The sequence below is a fragment of the Bidens hawaiensis genome, unplaced genomic scaffold (assembly GCF_021521415.1).
Source record: "Bidens hawaiensis isolate Kalapana, Puna unplaced genomic scaffold, B.hawaiensis_p1.1 tig00022316_1, whole genome shotgun sequence".
Classification (NCBI taxonomy): domain Eukaryota; kingdom Viridiplantae; phylum Streptophyta; class Magnoliopsida; order Asterales; family Asteraceae; genus Bidens; species Bidens hawaiensis.
This window is the reverse complement of record NW_027493470.1, coordinates 248223-273985: the sequence shown is the minus strand read 5'-3', so window position 1 is coordinate 273985 and position 25763 is coordinate 248223. Positions and strand designations below refer to the sequence as shown.

The following is a 25763-nucleotide window of genomic DNA, read 5'->3' as shown; positions in this document are numbered from 1 at the left end:
ATATGATTGTGTTACCTACAATATCAAATTTTCAAGGATTTGTTAGGTGATCATGATTACAACAAAAGATTTACTTTATAAGCTGGTTCATTTTGCATATATTGTTTATGCGTGTATAATGTGTTAATTAACTCATTTGCAAAGTACATGATATAGAAATAAACACCACTGGATTTTACTATTAATTTTCCAAAGAACACTAATTTCATTATTTTTCCATAAAAGAAAAAAAAGTTATTTAGCAAATTGTCTCAACTCTCAAGTGATGCAAAATTACTTCTTTTATTATTAGCAAACGTTTTTTTTTTACTAAGAAAGCCAAATCATTTCATTTATAGCTTTAAATGGTTTGATAAACATTAGGGCCAAGGGTGGGTTCAGGCTCGGCTCGTTAAAAAAAACCGAGCCGGACCGTTTATCTTAACGAGCTAAAAACGTGGGCTTGGCTCGCGAGCCAACTTATTTATTTAAAAAAATTCTTATTTTTCTGCACAATATTCATACGCATAAGCATAAAAAGATAATATCTTTTTTATACTTTTTCATCTTAACTAGTTGAAATAATGACAAGATATGGTATATTTAAATAATATGTTATAGTTTTGGTTTATAATATATATAAATTATAATTTAGCATGCTGAACTCATAAGTTTAAATTCATAAATGGTATTATTATTATTATTATTATATACATACTGAGTCACCAGCCGAACCAACCCTGATTCAAGTTTGGCTCATTTGAAAACCGAGCCGAGCCAGCTCAACTCACTTAAGGACGAGCTTTTTTCGAGTTCTTATTAACAAACCACTAGATACAAAGTACTTAAACAACACTAATAAGACACGAATTTAAAACTCTATTTTAACATGACATATAAGTCACCATTTGACTTGGTTTTTACATATATATAATTTTTAAAAGCAATAAAAAAGTTGAAAAAAATAAAGTGAAATAATAAACATTATAAACTGGCCGGACGGCCGGAATTGTGTAGCAATAATAATTAACATTAATATTAAAATTAATATTATATGAGCAAGATACATATAGAGCCATGAAGGGTAGTATTCATTATTCAAACCAAATAATATTAAAAACCAAAAATGGCAAATGTTGGTGTTACACTTGTGAATTAGAACACAAGCAAGCTTCAAAACCCCACCACCTTTGATTATAATCATTTATATATATCTATACAACTTTACACTTTACATACACATGAATCACATGATCTGTCTAATCTTTTTCCTTCACTTCATAAATTGATATATTAAATGCTACTAATTCTACTCTCATGTTCAGAATCAAACAAGTCTAACATGTGTTTGCTAGATTAAAATTTTTATATTGAACCCGATGGCAGCCGATGGTGCATTATCGTCGTTCTCCGTTGCATCTGTGATGGAAAGTGTGCTTCAACAACATGATATTCGGCCTCGGCATCTGGATTTGGATTCGCGTAGAGCTGAGGAAGTTGGTACGTGTAGCTTTTTTTTTTCTAGTGATTTGTTCATTGTTGTTTTGAGTTTTGGTTAATTATTTACTGAAAGTGAGAGTTTGTTATTATATAATTAATTAATTACCATAGTTGGAAGATCTTATTTGATTAGGTTGTTTTTATTAATTTTTAAATTAGTTTACTAATGACGTTGGTTCATCAATAGTAGTGTTATGACCACGAGATCTAAACGACTTAGGGGCTGTTGGGCAACTTTGAGTAGTAAGTGCTGAGTATGAGGTCTGAATGGATAAGAGAAACTGAGCCAGTAAGTGTTGAGTACGCCGATGTGGCGGTGGGTTAGTGGTGGCGAAACTTGGGCGAGGTCGTCGGGGGGGGGGGGGGGGGGGCTCAAAATGTATTTAGAAAACCATAAACGAGGGGGGCTAGCCTCAAATTTTGGGCCAAAAACGGGTAAATTTACACTACGTATACAAAACTTTCGGACGAAAAATGGCCAACTTACACTACTGCGCAAAAAAACTGGCGGGGGGGGGGACCCCAGCCACTAAAGAAGCTTCGCCCATGGTTGGTGGTGGTGGGTCGAGGATGTGGCGCGTGAGTGGCAAACTATGGGTTATGAACTGTGGCGAACTTGGACAAAAACATCACCGGTGGGGGGGGGGGGGGTGGCGGACTCAGATTGTACGGAAATTTTTATAAATGAGGGGTGGGGCAGGCTCAAATTTCCGGCCGAAAACGGGTAAATTTACACTACGTATACAACTTTTTCGGGCGAAAAACAGGTTAGTTTACACTACTGCGAAAAAAACAAGGGGGTCGGGCCCACCCCTTGCCCTCAGTGAGCTTCGTCCATGGTTATGAACACATTAATGGAAAAACGGGTAAAATTTACATTCAACATCATTTTAAAGCTTAATGGTAAGAGGTTTGCAGAAACCATTCTAGTGAAGCAAACACAATGGTGACTGATTAAGAGGTTACCAAACAACCCCTTAATTTTGCTATTCACAAAATGTCTAGTGGCGCAGCTTATTACCCATGTACCTTCTATTTCGACGTAAACACTACTCGTTTAAATGATAGGATTGAATTAAATGAACATTTTTTTGTGATGGTATAACTAATATGCATGTAAATTATCATATTTTAATGATATCATATTTGGTTTACAGCAACAAGAAGGTATGAAGCAACTGCTTGGATGAGAACAATGATAGGAGTCGTTGGCGCAAAAGATTTGCCTGCTCAACCTACTGAAGAAGAATTTCAAGTCGCTTTAAAAAACGGACTAATTCTATGTAATGTGATCAATAAGGTTGATCCAGGATCCGTGCCTAAGGTTGTCATTTCGCCTGTAAATAATATTAATAATATTTAATATGATGATAATTTGATATCTTATAGTTTCTCAAAGTTGATCATTTTCAGGTGGTTGAAGGTCCATGTGATACAGATGTTGTCCCGGATGGCGCGGCTTTATGTATATATCAGTGTTTCGAAAATGTTAGAAACTTTCTTGTAGCTGTTGAGCAAATGGGATTGCCTACCTTTGAGGCATCTGATTTGGAGCAAGTATGTGTTCTTTCTAGTAAATTGTATATAAATTTTCGTTTAACCAAGTAGTGTTTACATCGAAACAGAAGGCAAACAGGCAACAAACTGCGCCGCTAGCCCATTTCGAATAGTAAATCTAACGGGAAAATTACAAAAATAATCAAGTTTGACCCTGAAATTTAGCCTCCAACTCCAATAGACATTCAAATCGAGCCAAGCAGGATCCGCCACGTACCCCAAGACGGCTAAAAATATGAAAGGCGGCTAAGTCTTAGCCGTCACTCTTTGGACTCTGAAAATCATGAAAAGTGACTTTTAACCAATCAGAAACCGCCACCATCTAAAGCCGATTAAATTTAGCCTACAAGTCTTAGCCGCATCATTGTAGGCTAAAAAATGGACGACGGCTTAGCCGTCTCCTTTTTTAGCCGCTAAAAAAGGAGAAAGCGGCTAAGACTTGTAGGCTAAATTAAGCCGGCTTTAGACACGTGGCGGTTTCTGATTGGTTCGAAGTCACTTTTCATGATTTTCAGAGTCCAAAGAGTGACGGCTAAGGCTCAGCAGCCTTTCATATTTTTACCCGTCTTGGGGTACGTGGTGAATCCTGATTGGCTCAATTTAAATGTTTATTGGGGTTGGAGGCTAAATTTCAAGGTCTATTTTTGAAAAAAGTTGGTCAAACTTGATTATTTAATTTTCACAAAACTAATTCGTTTAATATTGCATTCATAGATCCTGGGGTCGTAACATTACTATTCATGACATGCTGAACTCGACTAAGTAGAATTGTCAACTAATGTTACATTGTTTTGTTCAAATGTCAGGGTGGAAAATCATCTAGAATTGTTAACTGTATTCTAGCACTTAAATCCTATCATGACTGGAAACAAACAGGTGGGAATGGAGTTCGGAAATTTGGTGGAAATTTGAAACCAATAACATCAGGAAAGAACTTCATACGCAAAAACTCGGATCCGTTCAAAAACTCATTGTCAAGAAATATATCAATGACTGAAGCATCCATGAATGCTCAGTTACTTGAAACTGAGAATATTGAAATGGTTAGTACCTTAATATTATTAATATTGTGACAGTTTGATACTTACAGTATGCTTCTATGCAGCAGCCTGATTCATCGTTGAGTATGCTTGTTCGTGCGGTTTTGTTGGATAAGAAACCAGATGAGGTTCCATTTGTAAGTTTGTTTCACCACAAAAACTTACTTTTAAGGACTTATATGATGTCTCGTTTTAGTTATACGGTTCGGCTTGTGTAGCTTGTAGAATCCATGCTAAGTAAGGTCATGGAAGAGTTTGAGAATCGCATTGCTAATCAATTTGATTCGGTAAAATTTTTAGCTATAATATTTTCCTTCTTGGTGTTTTACGATCATACTCGCTTGCATTTTTAATATTCTTGATCAACAGACAAAAGATACCCCTAATGGAACTCCGTTAAAACACACTTCCGATGAAATAAAGGTGATTTTTCTTTTTTTTCTTTTTTTTCTTTTTACTTTTCATATGTGTGTAGATATTAATTTTTGAAATAATTTTATATAAAACTTAAGGCGGACGACAAAAAATGTGCACTTGTAAAGAAAGATCAGAACTTGCATACGAAATCCATCTCGGATGATGAAAGCGAAAGAAGACGTTTAAAATATCAAATGATTCTTGATATACAAGAAAGATATATCAAGGTATGATGTATTTTGAAGCAGCTTGTGTTACTTTTTAAATATTTTGGCATACTAAATTGATCTGTTTATATATTTTGTTATTTCACAGGAGCTGAAACAAACTCTTTTAACCGCAAAATCCGGGATGCAGTTCATGCAAATGAAATTCCATGAGGAGATTCAGAATCTTGGTAAATTTAACACTTTACATTTTATTACTATATACAATAGTAACCAAGTTTTGAAATTGTTCCACTCAGTTCATTCATAAAATCTTTTATTTCAATTAGGTCAATAAAGTTTCTTTTTTGTTCTAATCCTATATATTTACGTGGATGGCTGGTTTTGTAGGTTTTTGAAATTTTTTAATAGTTTAACATTGCAAAAAAAAAAAATTTGAAGTGACAAAATTAGTAAAAATTAAGAAAAAAAAATAATTGTGAAAAAATGCAAAAAAAAATAATTAATTAATTCAGATTTTTTTTTTATTTTGCAGTTTTTTTTTTGTTGCAATTTTCCAGATTATTATTATTATTTTTTTCAATTTTTCGCAAAAAAATATATATATATCTGGACAAATGCAAAATAAAAATAATAATAAAAAAATTAAGATTTTTTTTTATTTTCCAGCTTTTATTTTTTTTTGAAATTTTTCAGTTTTTTTTTTAAATTTTCCAGATTATTATTATTATTATTATTATTACTTTTTTTGCAATTTCTCACAATTTAAAATTTATTTTTCTCAATTTTTAAAAAATGTTTTGCAATGTCAAACTATTTAAAAACAAAAAAAAACACATGACCTACTATCCAGGTAAAATATGTAGGATTAGAACAAAAAGAAAACTTTAGTGACCTGATTGGAGCAAAAGATTTTATGAGCGACCATAAAAATAAAAAAGTGTTATTTAATATTTATTCTAAAATATTGTTTTTATTAATGTTGTTGTAGGTCTGCATGTTCATGGTTTAGCAGGTGCTGCTTCTGGATATCATAGAGTTCTTGAGGAAAACCGAAAGCTATATAATCAGGTTCAAGATCTTAAAAGAAACATTCGAGTTTATTGTCGGGTGAGACCCGGAAGATCGGATATCCAGAGTGTTGTGGAAAATATTGAAGAAGGAACAATTTCCATAAATACCCCTGTCAAATACGGAAAAGGATGTAGATTGTTTAACTTCAACAAAGTATTCGGGCCTGCAGCAACCCAAGGTAAACAGGATCAAATACATATTATTCTTAACATGAAAACAGTGAGAACCAATTTGCTGGTTTATTTTTATAGGTGTTTGCTGTTATTTTTTTTCGTATTTGCTAATTTTTTATTATCAGACGTTAAAAGTATTTTATTTATATATTGTTGTTATTATTAGATTTTTTTCTTTTGTTGTTATAAGTATTTGTTGGTATTTGCTGTTATTATTTTGATTATTTTGTTGTAATTTTTAGGTTTTTTTCTTTATAATTATAAATCATTGTTTATGTAGATTGGTATTGTAGTTGGTATTGTTTATTACATTCTAGTTTTTTTTTATAAATTAGTATTATTTTCTACGCTCTCATGTTAAGATTAAAATATACATGAACCTTCCCCTGTAGGCTGTAGTTATATAACTATATATTGATTATTTGCAATATGCATACGTGTTGTGCAGCGGAGGTCTTTGCAGACACTCAGCCTCTCATTCGCTCCGTTCTTGATGGTTACAATGTATGCATTTTTGCGTACGGTCAAACTGGATCCGGAAAAACACATACAATGGTATATATGTGTGACATTTTCTTGAATTAATAAAGTCGTGACTCGATAAATATATAAAATATAAATTTTTTGGTTGTTATTCATTCAGACTGGACCAAAGGATCTTACAGAGAACAGTCAAGGAGTTAACTACAGGGCTTTGAGTGATTTGTTTGTTCTTGCGGAACAGAGGAAAGACGCCTTTCAGTATGATGTGTCGGTTCAAATGATCGAGATTTATAACGAGCAAGTTCGAGACCTGCTTGCTACCGAGAGTTTAAACAAAAGATATCCTTTTCTTTTGAACAAAATTACAAATTTTATCCTTTAAATATATGCGATTTATGGATCAGGTCCTTTAAAAAGTTTATTTGCGGGCAGTGTCCTTTATATGACAAAAATACATTCGCTTTTTGTCCTTTACATGCTGTCAGCCTGTCATCCAAAACCTCAGTTAAAATCAAACATGCCAAGACTTAAAAAGGTTTTTGTTTAACATATTTTATTTAGTTTCTTTTTCTAATAATATATTTAATTTGTTTTTTAATTATAAATACTTAAATAGTATGCGTTAAAAGACTTAAATGCCCTCACAAGCCAAGGCTTAACGGGTTTTTGGATGCCAGTTAGTCAAAAGGACGAAAATCAAACAAACATGTCATGTAAATGACACCGCCTGCAAATAAACTTTTTAAAGGACCTGGTCCATAAATTGCATATGTTTAAAAGACAAAATTAAACAAACATGCCAAGTGTGCATAATATGTTGCATTATGTTTTATCTTTAACGGGTCAAGTTTCCTTAACTTGATATTACATTAGAAATTCGTAACAACTCACAAAACGGGTTCAATGTCCCGGACGCTAGACTCGTCCAGGTGGCATCAATGTATGATGTTATTGATCTGATGAACTTAGGCCAAAGAAACCGTGCAGTCGGTGCAACTGCTCTCAATGACCGTAGCAGCCGATCACACAGGTATTATAACTTATAAGTCATTTGAGCACTCAATATATTATTAATATTTCTAATGTTTAAAATTTACTTCATTTAGTTGCTTGACTGTACATGTCCTAGGAAGAGACTTAACATCCGGAGCCGTTCTTCGTGGTTGTATGCATTTAGTTGATCTAGCGGGTAGTGAACGCGTGGACAAATCTGAAGTAGCTGGTGACAGATTAAAAGAAGCACAACATATTAATAAATCCTTGTCAGCATTAGGCGATGTGATCGCTTCCCTTGCTCAAAAGAATTCACACGTGCCGTACCGAAACAGCAAACTCACACAGTTACTTCAAGATTCACTTGGTAAAGTAACAGTTTTTATATAAAGCTTCAAACTTTTTTAATCTTTGATTCTTTATTATTATTTCCTTTAAATTATTTTTTTTTATCTTTATTAGGAGGGCAAGCAAAGACACTGATGTTTGTTCACATAAGCCCAGAACTGAATGCTGTTGGAGAAACACTTAGTACACTTAAGTTTGCTGAGCGGGGTGGCGACTGTTGAACTTGGTGCTGCACAAGTGCATAAAGATAGTTCGGATGTGAAAGACCTCAAAGAACAGGTTTTTTTTTTTTTTTTTTTTTTTGTAGAAACTGTTTAATTTGTTTATATTTATTTTAATTTTAAGAAATCGTTTAAGTCGAAAATGGTATTTTTTTTTGTTGCAGATTGCTAATCTCAAGGCTGCTATTGCGAAGAAGGAAAGGGAACAAGAAGATATGCAACGCAAAGTATCGGCAAGTCCAGGTGGCAAACTGTCATCATGTTCCCCTCCTAACTTACAAAGGGTAGATTCATTTCCTGAGCGAACAAGTCGCGGGAAACCAGGGACAGATGTAGAAAACATAGAGGTAAGTTAAAGTTTATATTTTTTTAGTTCAACTGCAATGGCATTACACTGTTTGGTTATTCATCAGTGATTTTGATCGTGTTTTTATCTCAAAGGGTTCAAGTCAAAACTCAAAAGGTTGAGTCAAATGGGTCAAACGGGTTGAAAGTCGCTCGAAGTCTATTTTAATGCATACGACGACCTCCTAAACTTATTTTTATTCAAATACTTATATTTTTATTATAACCATACTGGTTTTTTTTTTTTGGTTATCATTCATGAATTATCTACAAATATTTTAAAAAGTGAACCAAACAATGTTTGCAGGTCAAAGGCTGCAAACGTGTTAAAGTGAACACGGTTGAAACGGTTGAAAGCCGTCGAAGTCTATTTCAATACATAAAATCTCCTATATTGTATCTTTTTAATCATAAATAACGCATTAGTTATTTAAAAACCGGATAAACAAGTGTTTGTGTGATGACCCAACCCGTTCCAACCCGAACCCATTTGACTGACCCGCTACCCAACCCGTTCATGTTACCACATCTACTAGACTGTTTCTGTTAATCCAAAATCGACCAATTATCTATCTTTTCAGGTTGGCAAGAAACCGAGATCAAGACAGAAAACTCAAAGCTTTGATTTAGAAGAACTATTAGCAAACTCACCACCATGGCCTCCAATAAGCAGCCCGGGCGAGACATATCTAGATGATGACAAAGACGCATGCTCGGGTGAGTGGGTTGATAAAGTCATGGTAAACAAACTAGACGCAGCCCGGTGCTGGGAAGCAGACAACGCATTTGACCAAAATTATAACGTATTCGAAAATGGAGCAGATGAACTTGATGCTGCTACTGGTGACTCATCTGAGCCTGATCTGCTTTGGCAGTTTAATCCTTCTAAAATTCCAACGATGTCGAGATTTAATAATAATAACTCGAATGGAAAGCCGACAAAGAGCCCGGATTTAAGGTAAAACCAGTAACCTTGTTGATATATAATTTAATTTTGTTTTGTTTCATACAGATCAAATGAAAAATGTTTGACCAAATGCAGCAGCAGGTCAATGATTCCAAGACTCTTGCCTTCGCCTTCACGCAAGTCGACCAATGTCGGCAGCCACCATCAGCCGCCAGCACGTGTCGGTAGGCAGGTAACCGCTGTTGTAATGAAGAAAAAAAGTGACAACAGAAAGTTGTGAAGAGTAAAATTCTTTGAATTTTTTTTACATCTTTTTCACATAGATAGTGAGTGAGAGTGATGAGAGGACTTACATTCAATTTTTTTTTTCTTTTTTGGTTGTATTTTACTTTTTTTTTTTGTAAATCTGGTTACTACAAATGTTTTCTTGAACAAAAGAACATTTTTTTTTTCTAAAAATACTTTAATATAAACTTCATATGTTGTCTCAAAGCAATATATCATGTTTACAATCATAAAACAGCAACAAGATTAAAACTCAATCCTTTCTGCAAATAACCAGAATACCATCGAAAGTTTGCGACTTTGCCCAAAACGCGTAACATTAAACTCAAAAACCGAATAATAAAATTTACATTCAAATGCAGTCAAGAACAATGATAAATAATGAAAGACGTATAAGAAATGAAAGCGCTACAAAACCTTTCTTACACATAATATTAATAAAAACGAACGAAAACCAAGACTGTACACAAACCAGACTTCCATGTGGCGAAAGAATCCATCCTATAACCCGATCAAGATCTCTCATTCGACTCGAAAATGATACGGGCTTTTGGAACTTGAATGTTTATAATCATAAATCAGCAACAAGATTAAGTGGTGTAAGGTGCGATGTGGAAACGCAACCTGAAGAATTTAAGGGAGTTGTTTGTAGTTCAAGACAAGGTATGGGGAACACGTTTTCTGAAGAACCGGAAACGTTCTCACACGCCCAAGGTGAAACCAAACCCGAGACTGCAGTGTTCAGAGCAAACGAAACATTCGAAAGACAAATCGAAGTAAATGGAGATTCTTGAATCCCATAAAGATTCCCGGCTTTTGTAATATTCGTTCCCATCATATTCTTGAAAACAATCCCCTTAACAACGGGTATCGCGTCCGGGTTGTAATCATCATCCGGGTGGGTATTACATTCCCGGATAACTGGATCGCCAACCCGATGTTTTGGAAGTTGATATTTGATATGAAAATGGATTCGATGTACCCGCCTCTGCCTTTTGCGGTCAGGAATGAGATTCCCGTGACGGAATCATGTAGTTTGAGGCTTTCGATGAGTATCTGCGAGATTCCGCCAGACATTTCGCTTCCTAGAGATAAACCCGAGCCGGTAAAAGACTGAAGTCGAACGTTTTTTATGTGCACGTTTGTTGTTGGCTTCCCGTATGTGATCCCGTACTCGTCCCAACCACTTTTTAATGATATTGCGTCATGGCCCGTGCTAATATTGCTATTCTCAATGCATACGATATCCGAAGAATCTGAAAATGCGATGAACACGTTAATTGTTATGTGGGTGAGGCGGGTTCAGGTCAAAACAGAAAATCTAGTTGGCCCGTTGTATTAATAACAATGATAATATATTTTTTTGAAATTTTTTTTTTTAAATATGATTAAAAATATTTATTTCTTATTCAAATGAACCGTTAGAAATGGTTGTAGTAAAATAAAAAAAATGGTGAAAAAAAACATATTCACTTGTTAATAAACAAAACGGGCCAAAATTCAAGACCTCTACAACAAACAGACATTAAAAGGAAGAAAAACGTTATCGGGTAAACTCGGCCCGTTTTGACCCGTTGCCCAACCTATGCGCACCTGGAACTATGCCACTTGTGTAAGGTGATTCAGCCGGGGACAATGCAGTTATGTTTTGAACAAGAACGTTGCTGTTTCATTAACATGAAAACAAACTCGTTAAGTTGTGATAAGACTTTTATATAATTAATCAAATATGAATAATGTATAATAATGAATACCTGCAATATGCAGGATGAATGATCCACGCAGGCGAACTTAAAAATGTTATATTGGAGACAACAATATCTTTAGAGTTGATAAACTCAACAATATGAGGACGGCTATAATTTAAAGTACCGGAGTCATAACTATCCCACCATATTGAACCTTGCCCGTCAACGGTTCCGTTGTCACCTGCACAAATTTCACAAATTTGTTGAAAAAAAAAACAAGAAACTTAAATCTTTTAGAAAATTTAAAATATATTTTCAGGTTATATTCAAAAGAAGAATATTCATGCCTGTAATGACAACATCGTTCAGATTCTCTCCGTTGATCAAACTGCGGTATCTTTGACCGGGCAGGTCAATGCCTCGACCATAAGACGGTAACGGATCAACAACCTTCCAATGGTCGATATCCTACAAGATATTTAAACAAGTTTCATAAGTAAAAGTGTTTGAATATTTATGTGTCAAATAACCAATTTTAGATACTCGGTAAAATTACTTATATGCCCTTATTCTATTTGTATCTATTACCATGTACTTTACTAGATATTAAGAATTTGTCAAGCATTTAACAACGGTCATACATGATTATATTACATCTTTAAAAAACAAAATCACAATAAAACTCCTAGGCGAGTTTTATTATAAATTATTATTCGTTATCATATAATGATTATAATCACATCCAAAATGCTAGGTGTGGGAAATTTGACCCACGAAAAGTAAATGACCGATTTCGGCTATACATTGTCTTAATGAGTCAAACGGATAAAGGTGGGAAATTTGACCCGTTTAACTAAACAGGTCAATTTCGGCTATGCATTGTCTTAACAGGTCAAACGGTTAAAGGTGGGAGATTTGACGCATTACAAGTAAACGGGTTGATTTCGACTAAAGGTGGAAACTTTGACCTGTTGTGACATGTCACCCAACCCATCAAACCGACCAATTTGACCAAAAGACAAAAAGAATCAATTCAAAAAACCAAACCTGAGATCCAAGAATCACGGCTTCTTTTTCAAGAAAAAGTGTGAGATGACTAGTAAGATTAAAACTTCCTGTGAGCCATTTCCCCGCAGGTACATACAACTGGGCCCCGCCCTTATCAGTAAAAGACTTAAGATAAAATATTGCATTTTGAAAAGCAACAGTATTTAACGTCTTCCCGTCGCCAACAGCTCCAAATTCAGATATTGAGACACTATGCGGGCGCGATATTAAATGTTTTTCAGAATTACACGCGCCTTCTTCACCATTGTAGAGCTCAATGGCGTTAGTTACTGTAACTACTAGCAAAAGCAATAATACCACCTGAAAATAAAAAAAAAAAGAAGGAAAAAGAAAAAGGTGAATAAAGATTCAAGAAAAAATGAAATTATTCTCTTTTTCTAGTACCAGTTGTTGAATCACTTTCATCAAAGCCGCGTGAAATTTATTGAAAAAAGCTTGTTTTCGGTCCTTTCCGTTGATTTCGATTCTCAAGTTCAAGAATTCACATTTAACAAAGAATACAAGGTATCCAAGGTAGAAAAAGAGTTTAAGAATTTAGTATAAAAATCATAGCTTTGGGAAGAAAAAACAAAATGCAAAAGATATAGTATAAAAAATCATATTTGTAAATTGTAGCAAATCAAAAATTATCATGGAAACAAGTTTGATAATTTAATCAATTTTTGTTTGAAGGTAAACAGCCATCATACATATAAATTTATGAAAAACAACATACATTTGACCAATTTGTTACACTAAATCAATATATATGATTAATAATATTATATTGAAGCTTATTACACTAAACCAGGCCAAAGCTTAAACAATGAACATACAAATCATATAGATCAGAACACATTGTTAAATCAGAATCTACCACCATCATAATGATGTAAATCTAAAGAAAACAAATTTACTACACCATTTTGAAGAAAAACAACATATTAATCCAAATTCTTGTAAATTAAAGAACAATGTGAGTAAAATAAATCAAAATGTGACAACACCAAAACAAAATCAAACTTCAGATCCATGTTTCCCACCACTTCAATTTCACAATCCCAGCATAAAAAATATATAAAATATTAAATAATTAAGAAAACATAATAAGGTAGACAAAAATGTGAATGAAAATCAAGAAAATAGATAATTACAAACTATTTAAAAAACCCATATGGAATTAAGACCAAAGATTGTAGATTTATGATCTGGGAAACAAATGGGATCAAAAAGCTTCAAATTTAATAAACTTGTGGAATTTTTTTATTAAAAAAAATGAAAAATGTGACTTAAAATCAAGAAAAATGAAAATAAAAAAAACCCATCTGGAATTAAGACCAAAGATTGTAGATTTATGCTCTGGGAAACAATTGGGATCAAAAAGCTTCAAAATTTAATAAATTTGTGGGATTTTTTATTATAAAAATAATGAAAAATGTGAATTAAAATCAAGAAAATGGAAAATAAAAAAACCCATCTGGCATTAAGACCAAAGATTGTAGATTTATGATCTGGTGCAAAAATGGAATCAAAAAGCTTCAAAATTTAATAAATTTGTGGGATTTTTATATTAAAAAAATAATGAAAAATGTGAATTAAAATCAAGAAAATGAACAATTTAAAAAACCCATCTTGCATTAAGACCAAAGATTGTAGATTTATGATCTGGTGAGCAAATGGGATCAAAAAGCTTCAAAATTTAATAAATTTGTGGGATTTTTTTATTAAAAAAATAATGAAAAATGTGAATTAAAATCAAGAATATAGATGATTACAAACTATTTAAAAAAACCCATCTGGAATTAAGACCAAAGATTGTAGATTTATGATCTGGGAAACAATTGGGTTCAAAAAGCTTGAAAATTTATAAAATTTATGGGATTTTTAATGCAAAAATAATAATATTAGAAGGAAACAACGTACTTACTAGCCTCTTCATGAAGTGGGTAATGAAGAATGAGAGAATCTTGAGATGAGAATGAGTGATTGAAGCGTTGTAAGATGATGATGTTGTTGATGGTGAGATTGAAGCCCATTAAGTGACTAATAGAAAACGGATGGTAATAGAAAACGACACCAGTAATACATAATACATACAATTAAAAGACAGCTCTTTCTTGTTCTTCTTTAATATGTTTTTTTTAATTATTTTTTTATTAATTTGTGTTGAGTATTAGGATATAATAAATGCTTGATTCACCAAATATTTTTGTTTTTAAAGCATGATCTTGTGAAATTAATAACAAGATTTTTTATTCGGGGTAACGAGTGATGTTTACTATGTAATCGATTTTAAGTAAAATATGCAAGAATCGGGTATAAATTTGTTTTATTAAAACTGTTACAGCTATTATACATAAGTCGACTTCTTTTGTCGTCTCTTTTCTCTCTTCTGTTACATTATACATGATTATCTTTCGTGTATTATGTATGAATGACACAATTATGCGGTCTTTACGATATCGAATAACACATTAGATATCTTAGATATAAAACTAATTTTAAATATTAAATTGTAAAGACCGTATAATTATTTACTTGTATACCATTGTTAAAATTAATACTTTGATACCTTATTTACCTAATTAAAATAAGCTCTAGTGTACTTTGTATAATATTAATTATTTATTTTTACATATTTTTAGACTCGTATATTGTTGTTAAAATTTTCAATTTTGATGTTTACCAATATAAAAACGGTTATAGTATATTTTGTCTAAAAATAAATAATATTGTTAAAATGATAAAATGTATATAAGCTGACTCATAACCAATGTGTCAAGTTAAATTTTTAATAATGTAATTTTTTTACCTTTATCGTAATTTTAAGGGGGCCAATGGGTAGTGAAATACTGAAATATGCCAACAAGGATAACAAAGCATTGTTTGGCTGGGTTTTTTTTAAATTATTTAACAGGGTTTCATGGAAACATAGCCACAAAAGATGGATGTAGTGGATCGCCTACATATTTAATTTAATATACAAAATAATAAAATGGTATATGTTGGTTATTTAATTTTTATTTTAAGCAAAAGTAGTTTTACCAATTTTTGTTCATGTTGTATATTTTTATTCATATATTAGAATAACTTGTCCAATGTATATATAAAATAAAGAAATTATTTATAAAGTTTATTAATTTATATGTACAAAGTTAATTTTCTAATTATGTGATCCTTGAATATACATCTTTTTAATTTATTTAAAGTATATTAAAATAGCTTGTTAAAAATATATTCTAGTTCCCAATTCTTAATATAAAATCTTAGTGACTTTCTGGTATTATTAGATTATTAAAGTAAAGTTTGATTTTAGAACATGTATGATTGTATTCATTATATCGTGACAAGATTTGCAATTATGTTATTAATAGTAGTTAGACATATAACATAGGAATTTAACATTTATTTTCTCATTTTATTGGTTAGGGTAAATATAATATAGGAGAGATGTGAGGTGTACATTCTTATCCTCGACAAAAAACTTAAAATAATCTTCGCAAAAAAGAACGTGAACTTTCTCGAACAAAAACTATTTTAAGAAGTAAATTTACTTACTATCTTTATCATGTTTAATTATAGAATGCTTCATGTGATTTGCACAAATTGCACTAAGCTCCCTACCTATCAAAAATTACAAATATGCTCCGTGATACGTTGATGTGGATAACATTGTTGCCGCCATCGTCGATGGTCGTTAACTTTTTCTCCCACTACGCACACGGCCGTCCACGAAAGCGAGCAACAGTGTTACTCGCAATCAAGGAGCATACGTGTAAATCTAAAAAGTTGAGGAGCATATATGTATAATTCATGTAAACTATATGGAGTGTCCGAGTAATTAACTCTTAAGTGTATGAATATAATAATTGACATATAACACTTTGAAAATATATATGCTAGTTGACGTTTATATTCAAGATGGTATATGATTAGTTGATGTTGACAAAAACATTGTATAAAAAAATATATAAGCAGTCCAATAATTGGTTAAACATCAATTATGTATAAAGATACAAAAAGAATATTAAATGATAATAAAAAACTGAGAAATTATCGTTTAGTTCTTGTATTATATTTTGATTCATGATTCATGATTCTATTTTAGACACATATATGTATTCACGATTATTTGTAGTAATAAAATTTGTCGAACTTGTATATAACTTGTTAGAAAGCATGTATGCTTTGTTGTGTTTGATTTAGTTTTGTAATAATTCTTTAATATATGTCAACAATAGTTACAAAAGTCACTAGATGCTATCAGGATGATCAATTGGGGAGTCGCGAGTATTTGGCCTAGTCAGGAAGTACTCGCTTACTCGAGAATTACTCAGCCGAGGTGGGGAGTACTCGAGAATTACTCATCTAGTACAAAACCGCCAAAACCAATATTTACAACATTGATGTAAGTTCAACTCATTATAATAGTGTATCAACTTCATGTGTTTGACTTGTTATTAAGTAATGTGTATAGGAAATAATAAATATTACATGTATATCATTTTATATTATTAAAAAAGTTGAGTGAAAAAATGTGTTTTATTTTGTTTTTGTATATTCTCCCAATAAATTTCTAGTAGGACTGAAATTTGACACAAAGATAATAAGGTTGTAGGTTCAAAAGTATAAACCAAAATTAACATGATGAGTTTATCCTGACTTGTCTAACCCATTTCATAAATATGTCCGTGGGTTGTATTAAAATTATACACGCCAATTAGTTCACGCATTAAAATTAAAATTGCTTTAAAAAAACATATCACTAATAAAAATAGCATGTCAACTTATATACCACGCTTACAACTCTATACACAATTACACCCCCAATCTACGACTTGTCAATATTTTTATGACATGTTTAATCCGTTACATCTCATCTCGTTAATATCAAATGTTAAAACTTAATTTTTTTTGGCACACTAGCATATGTTATTTGTATTTAAACATATCAATTTCAACCCTTTAATCCCAACTACATCTACCAATCCGACACAATTCCAAACATATATGATGAAGTTAGACTATTAATGATGATGGTTTGTACACATGTATTAACATAGGGGGATGAATGTGTACATTAAATTGCTAAAAATAGAAATCATTTTTTTCTTTTGTCTCCAACTGTCCAACACATGAAATTAGTGAGGGTCCTTAGTGATTGTGACCAACTATCTACTGTTATTTTTTTTTCTGTTACATTAAAGCCGTAACAATGTCAATGTATGTAGGGCTAGTCATTTGACAGAGGCATATGTTTTTTAAAGGAAGTGGGGGTCTCTGATTCAAACACGGGATGACAGAGTAATTTAGAATTATTGGTATAAAGTAAAGTAGAAATAACATATGCATTAAAAAAAGTCGTATTACCAATATTCACTTTATTTTTTTGAATGATCATTTGAATTACTGAGAGGCCACCAACTTATGAGGAAACTTTTACTTCTACACTTTGAAAAAGGGAATGACAAATCTATCCGCTTAATATTATGTATCTTTTTTTATTAAATAGGTATACAATAGTTAGGCTAAAAGTCTATCTTGTTAACAAGTAATTAGTGACTACAATCATCTATCTCAATCTACCAATGTTTAAAACTTTTACACACACGCCATTTATAACAAAAAGATTAAAATTGTGAGAAGTCAGTCAGCCACAAGCATGCATGCGTGTACCATAGGCTAAGGAGTAGATACGTCCAACAAAAAGTTTGAAATTATAGCAAAGAATGCGAATGTGACCAACTCACATTTTTCGGGTAAACGTAATATGTATTGGACAGATGTTTGGGCACCCCGTGTAAATGATTTGTAACAATTTGTGTATAATGTTTTGTAAACTATAATAATAAAGCAAGTAAAGTTTATTTTTCCTTACCCTACTTAAAATTTCTGATATTTTCGTGTATCTGTTTTCTGGCATTATCGATTTTGAAGTTTATTTCTAAATAGGGGTGACTCAAGAACGAGTGAATAAAACAATGACTTATGCCTCTACTTTTCTAAGACCCCAAATTTTTTTAAAAAATAACAAATTATATATACATAATTTTGGTTTTGATATTGTTTGACGATAAGGTTGGTGGTCTATAATTATACATACGCATAGATGATATGAGATATATGACCGAATCTAATTTTTCTTATGACAATGGCTCTAACTTTGTAATACGCTTTAGGCCCCCAGAAAAACATTGAGACGAGCCAGTTTCTAAAACAAAAAATAATAATAATAATAATAATAATAATAATAATAATAATAAGATTTGTTGTGATGCTAGCAAATAATGTAATGGACTAATGGGATCCAGTAGCAGTAGGCAGGTGAGTGTTGGCATGGGACCCAATCATGCCAATTAATCAAATGGCTACCCTGGCTCGGTTACTTTTGCCAGATCATACGAACCCACCTCAGTCTGGGTCCCTTAATGTTTGTTTCTTATGGAAATTATTCTCTCAAAACCATAATTTGTATTACGAACACGAGCTAAACTACTGAAAAGCTCTATGAGATTTGACGTCGTGAGTTCTAATTCATCCAGTGATGTTTCACTCAAGCTTACCCACAAGAATATGACACATGATGAGATTTGAACCCGCGACGTTAAACAAAAGAAACCACGTACATATAGTATATTTTATTTTAAGAAAAACATATAAAAACAAATATTTATTAGTATTGTAGTTTTTTTGTTAATATAGCTAAACCGATCGTAGTTTATACAAAATATGGTATGTATAATATCATCAACTTTATATAAGAAAAGGTCATTGCTATGAGACGGGTATGAAGAAATCTAGATGCTGAATTGTTGATATCATTATAAGAATAAAAAATTGCAAATAAATAATATTAAATATGTATTTTTTTAACGGGAAATTTCACTTTATTCTTAAAATGCTACACCATTTTTTTCTAACAAACACGAGACTTAAACATTTCACTCCTTTGAATATCATCAAGTGTGAATTTTGTGTCCGCGCGTATATGCTCGTGTGTTGATGTATTTGTGTAGGTATATTTCATTTGTACTCTTTAAATTTAATAAACATGATTTTTAACAAATAATATATTTTTTTAATTCATATAGATCTAACAATGAATATAATTTTAAATTACTTGTTTTAAATAAGTTATAAAATGGTTTGTCACATATGTGAAATATTTTTGACTACCTCATGATTGTTTTTCTCATAAACTCATTTCTGAATATATATTACAAATATAAACTAATTTTGAGTCATTGATACTACATTGATTCAAATATTTTTTTTTTAAAGTAATAAAAAAGTTTTGGGGGTTCTAAACATTCTTATTGGTGTAGTTGTCATAACAAAATTTGGAGCTAGTCATGTGAGCTGATTTTGTCTTGAGTATTTGCATGCCATGCTGTTTTTTTCAGTTTATTAATCTTCACTTTATCACTTTCTACACATGTTTTGACTGATTATCATACTAATATTTAAATTATTATATATATTTTTTTTACATTCGAACCACCCCAAGTATCTGACCGCGTCTTTTTAAGACAAGATGTCAAGAACTGACGATGTCAATCGTCCATACTGATTTTGACGCTCAAGATTTAACTCATACAGGAATATCATCAAAGGGAAAATCAATTGAATCAGGTTTCAAACATGAAACCAAATGATCCGAGGCCTTAAATCCTATACTTAAATGATCTATTTGTCTTGTTTTTCATTTTGTAAATATATTTATTAAAATTATAAAGTCTAAAAGTATTACGTATTAGGATGAACGGGGTGCTTCTTTCGCTGGCTCGTCCAGCTGTACACATGAACATGTAAAATTATATATTGCAAACTAAAAAATTATTAAACACCCAAACATTTTACTATTTTGTCTGAGCTTTGAAAAATGACTCACGAGCTGAGATCAAACTCTCGTAAGTCAAAATTAGCTCAGGCTCGGCTCGGCTCGGCTCGGCTCGGCTCAGCTCGTTTACACCCATAGTCTCACAGTCCACACTATCATATTCGAATTATATTATTTTAATGAAAAATTCTCTAAATATTCTGCTTATGAAGAGAAAATCCATTTTTGTCTACTCAAACTTCAGGATTCCAAAACTGTTCCCTCAAACACGTCTTTGACAACGTGTTTGTAAAACACGCCGTTAACACATGTAGTCAACAACGTGCTTAGCCTCCAAACACGTAGTCAAAGACGCATTTAAAGGGACGTTTAAATACTTGAGATCCACCGATAATAATAATAATAAACTATTTATTACTCAAGCCTTGAAGTACGTGCCAAAAATAGTTTTAACACGATCAAATAACCCAATTGGGCCGTAGCCTTGGCCCATACCAATATCTGAACAAAGTCAGCATCTGATCAAACCAAACCAAACCAAACCAAGCTTGCTTTTACTTTTACTCCCATTTTCTCCAGCCACCTGGTGTTCTTCAATTCATTGATTTCATTCATTCTGGTAATTGTTTTGAGTTCTATTATTATTAAACTTCGATCTCGTTTTCTTATAGCTTTCTTTTTTGCTGTTAATTTACAGCTAAAAGAACGAAATGGCGATGGTTCAGGCATATCGTCGAACACTTGGCGGATCGGTTGTTTTTGCGGATTCAATTCGGTTCACGAGATATTTTTCAACCGGGTTTAGAGAAGAACGAGACACGTTTGGCCCGATTCAAGTCCCATCTGATAAGTTAGTATTATTATTATTATTATTATTATTATTATTATTATTATTATTATTATTATTATTATTATTTTAGGATCTTTACCCGAGAGCATATGTTAATTAGGTGGTTTAGGAGTAGGAACCTTTAGAGTTTAGATCAGCCATTTGGTTTGTAATTCATTTTAACGAGTCGAGCTGCTCACGAGGTATTCGAGATTGGATTGATAAAAAGCTAGAAACAAGCTGAGATTTTACAAGTTCGAGTCTCTAATAAAGCTTGTTTAGTTATTGAGCTCGTATGGGAAGCTCGCTTAGATCAACCATTTGGCTTCGTAACATTAGTTGCAAATTTGCAATTCATTTAACGAGTCGAGCTACTCGAGATTGGATAGATAAAAAGCTAGAAACGAGCTGAGCTTTTTCGAGCCCGAGTCTCTAAGAAAGCTCATTTAGTTATTGAGCTTGTAATTGAAGCTCGTTGAGCATTTTGTGTTTATAAGTTTTACTTCTTTTGGACTAACATGTATTGGTTTCACACTGTACAGCTGAGCTCGAAGCTCGTTTAAGGTACTACATGAGCTTGAGCTAAGCTGAGGCTCGTTTAAGGGTTTTTCTCAAAATATATAAAAGTAATTAGAAACGTACGTAAATCAATTAATTAATAATAGACGAGTTGAGCTAGAGCCGAGCCTGAGTTTGAAAAAACAACTCACGAGCTGAGCTTGAGCTTTAGAAAAAGGGCTTCAAACGATCCGAGCTTGAGTTCTCGTAAGTCAAAACGAGCTGAGCTCAGCTTGTTTGCACCCCTATAATTACCCGTAAGCTGTTAAATTTAATTTGTGTTTGGTGGTGTTGAATTTCTTTTATGCAGATCACTTGCTTTTTTTTTTTCCTTTTCGGTAACTGGTTTACTCATTTTTCAGGTTATGGGGTGCTCAAACACAAAGGTCTTTGCAGAATTTTGAAATTGGCGGCGATCGGGAACGAATGCCAGAGCCAATCATTCGTTCTTTTGGAATCCTCAAAAAGTGTGCTGCTAAGGTTTTTGCCAATTCCAAACATTTAATTTAATCAGCTAATGTAGGATTAGTGTTGCTTTATTAACTGATAAATGAAACATGTTTTTCACTAGAATCTTGCTTCATGTTGTCTTTATTTATTGCATATGGTATCATCATATTCTTATTTCTTCCTAGAAATGACAAAAAACTGTAAATTTAAAGATTACACAATATGTACTTATGTTTCACTATTTATTAAGTTTTTTTTACTTTAGTTACTAGATTATTTGCTTTATATTGTAAATGAGATTATATGTGTTACAGGTAAACATGGAATATGGGCTTGATCCATCTATAGGAAAAGCAATAATGGAAGCTGCACAAGAAGTGGCAGAAGGGAAGTTAAACGATCACTTTCCATTGGTGGTATGGCAAACTGGCAGTGGCACTCAAAGCAATATGAATGCCAATGAGGTAACAGTAATATTTATCATTTTTCACCAGCACTTCATATTAATCATGAATCTTGCTGGCAACAGGTTATTGCAAATAGGGCTGCTGAAATTCTTGGTCACAAGCGTGGTGATAAGTTTGTACATCCAAATGACCATGTCAACAGATCTCAGTCTTCAAATGATACATTCCCAACTGTAAGCTCCTTTAAAACATTAACCGTCAATTCTCTTGTTGACTTTCCAGGTGTTGACTTTTGCGTGTTTTGTTCATAGGTTATGCATATTGCAGCTGCAACAGAAATCAACTCGAGACTTGTCCCAAAACTTAAACAGTTACATACTGCCCTGCAAGCGAAGGTATTTAAGTATTTGATTGTATGCTTTTACTTCATAGTTTGTTTTTAGCGTCAGTGTGATGCTTACTGAATGGTTTTATTTTTAACAGACAAACGAGTTCTCCGATATAGTTAAAATTGGGCGTACACACACCCAAGATGCAACACCCTTGACTCTCGGGCAAGAGTTCAGTGGCTATACCACTCAAGTACGGTTTTTAAGCCGACCCTTTTGAAAATTTGTTTGGCTAATAATATAATTTGGAATAAGTATATTGTTTTTACAGGTGAAATATGGAATTGATAGGGTCTTATGCACTCTCCCTCGTTTGTATCAGGTTGTTAATCATGCTTATTATGTTAACATATATATGATATCAATGTGTGTGTAAATCCTGACCGATATAGGTTTTTATGTTTTCAGCTTGCACAAGGTGGCACTGCTGTAGGAACAGGATTAAACACCAAGAAAGGGTACTCATTTTTGTTATTTAAAATATCTTATCTTTCAATATATTTTTCTTCTTATTTACATAGTGAGATGATTGCTATACAGATTTGATGTGAAGATTGCTGCAGCAGTTGCTGATGAAACAAGATTACCGTTTGTTACAGCTGAAAATAAGTTTGAGGCGCTGGTTAGTTTCATTTTTCTAATAGATAACTTTTTTTTAAACAATTTTGTTATATTATTTTTCTCACATTATGTTATCAGGCTGCTCATGATGCTTTTGTCGAAGCTAGTGGAGCCTTGAACACACTTGCTGCTTCACTTATGAAGGTTGCAAATGACATACGGTTTCTAGGAAGGTATGCAAGATGCAAACTTTATATTCTTTTTGTACTTTGTAAGCTGCTTTATGCTCATTTCAAATTTAATCTTTTGAAATTTAGTGGTCCACGTTGCGGTCTTGGGGAACTTATTCTTCCTGAGAATGAACCTGGGAGCAGCATCATGCCTGTAAAGTCACCATTTCATAAAAACTTATAAATTATTATGTATTTGTTTTCAATTTGGATGATAAATTAAGCAACTTGGTTAATTGTTTTGACCTTTTGATGTTATTATATTATAGGGAAAAGTGAATCCTACACAATGTGAAGCTCTGACTATGGTCTGTGCTCAGGTACGTCTCTTAACACTTTCGTCACATTTTAATTTTATTTATAGATGATGAATTTGTTATTTATGATTAAGAAACAATATAATTACCTGCAGGCAATTGGAAACCATGTTGCTCTTACGGTTGGTGGTTCAAATGGGCATTTTGAGCTCAATGTTTTCAAGCCAATGATTGCTAGTAATCTTTTACATGTAAGTGAGCTCAATCAATCTCTATTATATGGTCTTCTGTTATTTGTTATGTGACTTTTAAACTCAAGTGTTTATATCTGGCACTAAAACCAATAAAAATAATCTCTTGCATTATTTTTATAGTCGGTAAGACTACTAGCGGACGCATCTGCTTCTTTTGAAAAGAATTGCGTGAGAGGAATTCAAGCAAACAGAGATAGGATTTCAAAGTTGTTACACGAGGTAAGCTAACAGTAAAAACAAGGTTATTGAATTTTAAGTGATACATTGTAATAAACTAATAATCACGACGTGATTCCTAATGTATATTATTTCTTAATTCTTTGCAGTCACTTATGCTTGTCACATCATTGAATCCTGTAAGCTTCTGTTTGAATTTAACAATTTACTGTCCTTTGCATATATTAATTTCTGAATAACTCAATGATGCAAATTGTCATTTGGGATTTTTTGATGCAGAAAATTGGTTATGACAATGCTGCAGCGGTTGCCAAGACTGCCCACAAGAAGGGATGCACACTAAAGGTGATGTTTCATAATTTATTCCCTGAAAATGTGTTTGAAGAACTAATAATTTTTATATTAATTAACATTTGTAATATATGCAGGAAGCTGCTCTCAACTTGGGAGTCTTGACTAGTGAAGAATTCGATCAACTTGTGGTTCCAGAAAAGATGATTGGTCCATCAGATTGAAGATAGTTACGGTTGCATGTTTTATGAAGTTGAAGCCATTAAAACTGTAAGTTATTCGGATAGGAAATAAAAGATCACTGGTCTTATCATATTTGAGGAATTCATTGAACCATTTTATTCTTCTGAGTGGTTTAACACTCATTCATGGAATCTGTAAGAGATGCTGTTGAGGAAAACTACATGTCACCAACTGTATTTTTGCCAGATAATTGTTTCTTACTTTGTTGCTTAACAATGATTGCTTTTATTGTATTCTTCTTGGGAGGGCTGTGGCGCGGCGGGGCGGTAATGACGTGTCTTGGTCCCAAAAACCGAAGCACGAGACAAGCATATCATGTATGTGAGACGCATGTCTATGTGCAACTGAAAGCTTTATTTACAACCATGTCTCATCTTTTAACATTTTTTTTTTATCGTCAAGGGAATTTTATTAAAAACCGACAACTAGCAAGAGGCTAGAAGCTAGCGGATATATTTATATACAGATTTTCACCCCCGAAAATGTAAAGTCGTAATTACAATATTTCACCATGCTAACTAGACGTGCACAAATCGGGTATTTTTTTAAACCCTGAACCGGTGTATAGTCGGGTATTTGACCGGGTTTTGACCGGTTCCTTCGGGTTTTTTTCGGGTTTCGGGTAGGTAGTGTCGGGTTTTGACCCGGTATTTCCGGTTCCGGTTCCGGGTACGGCTCCAGGGAGAAATCCTATACCTGGTCCTACCCGTGGGTCGGGTACGGGTAGAAACCGGTTCCGGGTTGGGTACACTGGGTCAGGTTCGGACCCGACCTTTTTCTGCACCTCTAATGCTAACCAATCCATTGTATTTGCTTTATTTTTCATCCATAATATCTCAATGACTTTAGAGATAAATTAGTAGGATTTTCTTAAATATCTTTTCATTCATAGCTCTTCAAATACACCAATATGTAGATAAGAATATCGCGTATAACACAATGCAAATCGAATTTTCAAGTAATCATTTTATAATTTCTTTATCCCTCACGGATCCTACATTTTGACCAAAAATCATATGCCACAAGCCTTTTTACCGCTTATGCGTTTTCCTC

The 25763-nt window shown here is 32.8% G+C and overlaps 1 protein-coding gene and 2 pseudogenes across 3 annotated transcripts; 2 read left to right on the top strand and 1 right to left on the bottom strand.

The window, feature by feature from the left end:
• The first annotated feature begins 1275 nt into the window (after positions 1-1275).
• LOC143565314 (kinesin-like protein KIN-14I) lies at positions 1276-9484 on the top strand (annotated as a pseudogene). Its single transcript, XR_013141046.1, has 18 exons — positions 1276-1479; positions 2637-2803; positions 2893-3036; positions 3843-4079; positions 4145-4213; positions 4295-4363; positions 4446-4499; positions 4589-4720; positions 4809-4890; positions 5652-5912; positions 6356-6462; positions 6551-6729; positions 7259-7420; positions 7497-7750; positions 7846-8010; positions 8117-8299; positions 8879-9255; positions 9340-9484. The product of XR_013141046.1 is annotated as a kinesin-like protein KIN-14I (transcript).
• A 365-nt stretch (positions 9485-9849) lies between these two features.
• On the bottom strand, positions 9850-14306 carry LOC143565311 (putative polygalacturonase; annotated as a pseudogene). The gene is made up of 6 exons (XR_013141045.1): positions 14152-14306; positions 12225-12545; positions 11525-11645; positions 11244-11418; positions 11083-11153; positions 9850-10745 (listed from the first exon to the last, which is right to left on the bottom strand). The product of XR_013141045.1 is annotated as a putative polygalacturonase (transcript).
• A 6430-nt stretch (positions 14307-20736) lies between these two features.
• On the top strand, positions 20737-24924 carry LOC143565309 (fumarate hydratase 1, mitochondrial-like). Its single transcript, XM_077052310.1, has 17 exons — positions 20737-20914; positions 21814-21931; positions 22216-22365; positions 22431-22541; positions 22620-22703; positions 22792-22890; positions 22969-23019; positions 23106-23155; positions 23238-23319; positions 23397-23491; positions 23576-23642; positions 23758-23808; positions 23901-23996; positions 24120-24218; positions 24326-24355; positions 24456-24521; positions 24605-24924. Exons 1-17 carry the CDS (start codon positions 20775-20777, stop codon positions 24689-24691), a joined length of 1476 nt encoding a protein of 491 aa, XP_076908425.1. The 5' UTR covers positions 20737-20774; the 3' UTR covers positions 24692-24924.
• The last annotated feature ends 839 nt before the right edge of the window (positions 24925-25763 follow it).